Source organism: Adiantum capillus-veneris, chromosome 29 (genome assembly GCF_014529385.1).
Source record: "Adiantum capillus-veneris isolate H3 chromosome 29, ASM1452938v2, whole genome shotgun sequence".
NCBI lineage: Eukaryota > Viridiplantae > Streptophyta > Polypodiopsida > Polypodiales > Pteridaceae > Adiantum > Adiantum capillus-veneris.
In genome coordinates this window covers 94,767,452-94,772,965 of record NC_140959.1, presented here as the reverse complement: position 1 = coordinate 94,772,965, position 5,514 = coordinate 94,767,452, and the positions used below count along the sequence as shown (strand labels likewise).

Here is a 5,514-nt window from a genome sequence, read left to right as displayed (position 1 = left end):
TTTCTCTACAACTTTCAATTCAACCTCTGACTGGACATTGATTCCAAGTTGATGAAGACGCTCCACTCTCCACTCGTTATTCTTTGCAATTTCAACTACCTCCTCAAAGGTCCTTGGTTGCTTAAGCTCCACCTTTAAGCACAAGCTACTCCTCAAGCTTGCAAGAAACATATCCTTCTTCACCATGGCGGGAGGAATTTAAGCCCCCAAAGATGTACACCACTTTGTTCATAAAGCATTGAATGCCTTCACAAAGACTTAATCTTATGATACATACTATACTACTACTGGGAGCCTTCTAATAAAATTCATTAGTCTCAAGATGCCTAAGAATCTTGGAATTATACACGTCACCTTGAGGCTGCGGCCCTCCCATGCACACAAAAAAAGGATATAAAAAAAAAGAGGATATCGGGTACTTCTAGTATGGTTTGAGAAATTCCCACATTGGTGATGTCTACTTTTAAATTTTTAGTCCGACGATGAGGTTAGTTATATAGTTATATAGGTTCATTAAATAATGCCACTGACGTGGCATTCTTTAATTGCCTCTGCCCACAGAAGGCCGCAAGTGAATGTTGTCCTCGACGACAGCCTGCTAGGCTCTCCCACGACCTGCCCTCGACCTGGATGTCGGCGTTGTTGCACCCAAGCCCACCCCTGTGCCCAACCTCCTGCGCAGTGCATCCTCAATGCGCTCTCTCTCACGCTTGTGTACGCGCATGAAAACACACACACACACACACACACACACACACACACACACACACACACACACACACACACACACACAGGTCTTTGGGTAGCGAGCAACCTTCTGCCGTTCGTCCGCCCCCAACCTTCTGCCTCTTGCCCGTCTGCCTGGCTTTCGCTCCCTCCTCGTGCCCCCAAAGTCAAAGTTTCCATTATAATAATAATAGAAACTTGCTATTGTAATAAAATAGCATCTCCTTTCCTTTCAATTGGGAAGTGTTAAATAACGGGATCTTTTGCTTTTGAGGGGAAATAAATACAAACCCAAGATTTGGGTGCTCTATTGCTCCTTGAAATTTTTGAATAATACGGTATTGATTAAATATGTCTGTCAAGTTAAATGTCTACTTTGGCCAATATTAGTCTTATTAGATTTAAAAATCACCATGTTAGCACTAGTTGGATAAAAAATCATTCCAATAACACATATTTGTATGAGCCAGTTTGGCAGGAAGGGCGCCAGTTGGGGTAGCAGCACTACCACCTTGAGCTGCAAGAGGTTGGGCATGAGCACGCAGGGGTGCACCACTAGGGTTGGCAGCACCGGCATGAGCAAGTCGTTTGTGTGCAGTCTGCTCCACCAGAGCAGTGTGGCTGGAGAGCAGGACTCAAATGATGGTAGCATGGGCAGCGCCCGCATGCAAGGAGGGAGTGGCATATGCGGCTGCTGTGAGGGAGGCACCAATGTCATCAGGGTAGGCACCATCAGTAATTTTGATGGCACTGCGGCAGCAAGGACAACCAAATTTTCTATAGCAAATTTTAATTTGCAAGGCTTGGTGGTCGTATTGGCTGCAGCAGACTCGCCTAAAGATGGTGTTGTGGTCTTGGCCTGCACAGCAAGGTTGTCTGCAGAAGCTGCGGCAGTAGCATTGATGGATGTCTTGGTCGCATGGGTGGCGGTGCAGGAAGCATGCGGGTGAGCATGCAAGGGTTCTCCATTAGAGGCCCGGGCTTTGAGAAGCACAATCAAAAGGCTTGCAGAATGCACCTTGACTGGCCTTGCCGCATGAGAAGACATGGGTTCTGCTTCCACTGCAAGTTTTGCAGCAACCAAGTGCTGCACGGATGCTTCAATGATGGCTGCTTCATCGTCAGCATCGGCATCTACGGCTGGGTAGGAGGGAGGGCAAGCGGATGTGGCGTCTTAAGTGGAGAGCAAGGTAGGGTTGAGCAAACATATATCCTTTGGGCTTGGAGGTGGAGCACCTTGCCTCGGATGTAGAGGTTCGCAAAAGGCTTGGAGGGATCTCCTTAGAGCCAGGTCACATGGGCTTTTGGTTGCGCACAAGTTGCCAACAAGTTGCAGACATTTTTCGTTCCCATGAGGAAACTTTATTAAAATGTTGCCCACTTGTTGTGAACTTGTTGCAGCCCTGCTCTAGGCGTGGGGGAGAAGCGCCATGGCAACTGAACAAAACGACAAGTGAGGACTTCGGTTCTGAATGCAAAAAGGTGTTGCCGTTAACTACGCTCCTGCAAGCGGTCACGAGCGCCGGGTTTTTCCTTGTTCGACAATCTCTTTGCCACCAGCTTCTCCAAAATCTCTTCTATGCACAACAAGGAGAAGGTAGCAAAAAACAAATACATTAATTGGTGAGTCCTTCATCTGCATTCCCGAATACATGAATGAATTGAATAGCTTCATTCACTTCGCTGACTGTGTCGACCTGCACTTGTTGTCATTCTTTGCAATGGTTGTGAAGGTTCATTCACTTCGCCTTCACTTCGCTGACTATGTCGACGTGCACTTCAGGTCATTCTTTGCAATGGTTGTGAAGCTTCATTCACTTTGCCCAGGTTGTGAGGCTTCAATCCAAAATGAGGGCAGCTTTTCAGATTAGACAGTTTAGAATCCTGCGTGCTCACAGACATTGACACCTACATTGGTTGCACTCCTTGCATGCCGAATTGCTCGGTGTTTGGGATATAAAACCTACAACCCATCTCACCTACAAGAAAATAGAGCTCGCAGGATTCATGACGTGTAGTCAGGTGTGTTTTGTATGCGTGTGGCTTGCCTAATCATGACGTTCATCACCATCAGGCAATGGTCACAAAGCATCAACTGGTGCTCATGCTATTCATTGTCTGACATGGTGAGAGTAGGAGATCATTCATTTTGTTTCGCTTGAATATTCGCCGAAGACGATACCTTGAGGGAGAAATGTTGTAAGTAATTGGTTGCCTTGTTTGTATTCTGTGACTTTCAGCTTCATGGTTTTATGCACCTCGAGAAAAAAGACCTTGCTTGGGGGCAACTATAACAGCTTTGTATCGTGTCCTTTCTTGGTATGGAGCTATTCATCTTCTTGTTGGCTTGACTCTTACTCATGAACTGCTTGTTGAACAGGTGTTCAATTGTATGTCTGCGTGTGTGCGAGAAAGAGGGGCCAGTTGAAGAGAGATTGAGAAGCCTGCTAAAATGTTATTGTGAGCTCATCTACTTGCTTGTGTGTACCTTGTAGGCCATGGATTCGCAAGGTTGGGACTTGAACAATGATTGCCCTCAATTTGACAGTGTGACAGTTTCATTCCATCTAGTCAACTTGAGCAGCTTGTTTCTCCTCCCTTGGCTGATAGTGTTCTTGTGCATACGCCAATGCCATTTGATCGAGTGTCGGCCGTCATATATGCATAGACACATTCAAATGGCATGCTCCCACTACCGTCATTAGCTACTGTAAATAGACCACGCCCTGCAAGCACCATGGCAAGACAACCATTATACTGTGGAAGGCCGAATTCTTTGCCTTGACAATCGCTCCCAATCTCTGCATTATCCATGCACCCTCATCGTCATCTTCAACGGGCATACAATATAACTGAAGTTGAGATGGGACGGCCAAGGACCACACCTCCCCTGCCAACGATGTCCCCCCCGCAACTAAGCACAATCAATCCCTCACAGGTGAATGGCAATGTGAGTCCCTTTACGCAGCCTTATGTTGTGGCTCCCTCTCTACAAACACATGGTGCATCTACTCAACCAAACAGGGAAGTCAAACGAGAGGGACATGGACATCAGTGATGGACTCAATGGCATTTCTAAAGGCGTTTTTGTTGAGGATGTCCAGGTGGACGAAGCAAGACCTGCTGAGCAACAGGAGCAAAGCAGTATTTTGCAAGACAATTGGGATGCCAAAGAGACGACGCACTCATAGCAGCAAAAGTCCACCTCCAGTACCCAGTGGAGGGAGCCAGCACAGAGAAGCAAAGAACCAGTGGGCACAAGAGGAAACAACCAGCACGGTCGAGGATTGGCAAAAACCTAGAGGAGGTGAATTGGCAACTAGTAGATTGGTTAGTAGATTTGTTTGAGCAATCGTACGTCAAGCGGATGGCTTGGGAGAAAGAGATCGTCCAGAACAATCGCCAGCCATTCGAAGCAAACCATAAGATTCAACCTAGCCGCCTCGAACTTGAACGGCAACGTAGCGACGAAAGACGATAACTTGAGCGAGGCTCAAACATGGCCTTGTTTGAAATTGCATCCTCCATCAAAAGCCTTGCAGATGTGCTTAAGGGGGACCACCAGAAGTGAGTGCAAGTGCTATTGTGATTGCCAATGTTCTTTGCATTTATCTATCCACATTGATCTGGAGTTCTTTTTTTCCCGATACTCTAACTTTGAAATTGAGGTTTTTGTACCTGAGGCTGTACTTGAGCCATTAACTGTGTTGACCTCCATTGGTTTGCTAGATGTGAATGAAATGACTTTGAAGATGTGGTGCTCCATTGTGGTTTGGTTGTTGGTGTGTAGTCTGGTTGCTGGTGTGTAGTTTGGTTGTTGGTGTATGGTATGTAGTCTGGTTGCTGGTGTGTGGTGTGTAGTCTAGACTACAATCATGAAGCCTATGTTGGTTGAATGTCAACGGAGGAAGGAGATTTGCTCGATATCTCTCCCCTAGCTATGACGTAAGTTACCAGGTGTTTTCTAGAGTTAAAGATGTGATTGTTGCAGATGTTCCGAGCTCCTTACAGAGCACTTTCATTTTCATGAATTATAACCAGGTGAGAATTGTGATCAGATTATTGTAGACTACTCTCATTTTCTTGAATTGTTGTGATGATCATAAAATTACAATCAAGCAAATTACCTGAAAATTGACCAGAGAAATTCGATCAAAGTTGTGATCAGTTTCTTACAAGGGAGTAACTGAGACAAATGACTGAGACATGACCAGAAAAATAAATTACTGATCAAAGTAAACACCGAAGATACTCGAATATCAAAGGGCAATGTAACAAGACCACCATAAAACAATTTGTTGCAGATGATGTAAATTTTATTCAGATGTTTCAAAAGATACAAAAGCTGAGGCGTAAAATGCATGTCAAGCGGCACCCTCTTCCAAGTACTTTGCAAGAGAGTCTCTCATGGCCAATGCATTTGCACAAATATTGGATCCTCGAAGGTAGGCTTTCTCTCTAACCAAGGAGTCAGCATGGTTCTCTTGCAAGTAGGACTCGGGATTCAGAGAGATATTGTGTAAAATACAGCACGCAACCACACATTTTGTCACATATCTAGGCTTGGATCTAGAAATTTTTCCATTCAAGTACCACCAACGCTGCTTGAGCCGACCAAAAGCATGCTCCACCACTATTCGTGTGGAGGACAATTTGAAATTGAAGTCCTTACAATTAGTGTCTGGATTTGGGTATGGCACTATACACCAGTCAAAAAGTTGATAGCCTCCATCACCCACAATATACTCACGGAAAGAGTAGTTCTTATCCACAAATTGCGGACCTGAA

At 45.4% G+C, this 5,514-nt stretch overlaps 1 protein-coding gene across 4 annotated transcripts; it reads left to right on the top strand.

Annotated features, from left to right (window-relative positions):
- Nucleotides 1-1,147: 1,147 nt before the first annotated feature.
- On the top strand, nucleotides 1,148-4,469 carry LOC147419619 (uncharacterized). Of its 4 annotated transcripts, XM_086505632.1 has the most exons (6): nucleotides 1,148-2,349; nucleotides 2,510-2,553; nucleotides 2,801-2,852; nucleotides 2,967-3,045; nucleotides 3,222-3,237; nucleotides 3,751-4,469. In XM_086505632.1, exons 1-6 carry the CDS (start codon nucleotides 2,306-2,308, stop codon nucleotides 3,915-3,917), a joined length of 402 nt encoding a protein of 133 aa, XP_086361758.1. In that variant the 5' UTR covers nucleotides 1,148-2,305; the 3' UTR covers nucleotides 3,918-4,469. The 4 variants fall into 4 exon arrangements, 1 of the variants encoding a protein (XP_086361758.1); XR_015187129.1 differs by lacking the exon at nucleotides 3,751-4,469 and having other exon boundaries at nucleotides 2,510-3,045; nucleotides 3,222-3,290; XR_015187131.1 differs by lacking the exons at nucleotides 2,510-2,553; nucleotides 2,801-2,852; nucleotides 3,751-4,469 and having other exon boundaries at nucleotides 3,222-3,272.
- Nucleotides 4,470-5,514: the final 1,045 nt, after the last annotated feature.

Bases quoted from the DNA above. Each gene is read 5' to 3' on its own strand.
- LOC147419619 (XM_086505632.1), top strand. From the start codon at position 2,306: ATGCACAACAAGGAGAAGGTAGCAAAAAACAAATACATTAATTG. The intron at 2,350-2,509 runs GTGAGTCCTTCA...CGTGCACTTCAG, and splicing joins AAAAACAAATACATTAATTG to GTCATTCTTTGCAATGGTTG. The intron at 2,554-2,800 runs GTTGTGAGGCTT...CATCACCATCAG, and splicing joins GCTTCATTCACTTTGCCCAG to GCAATGGTCACAAAGCATCA.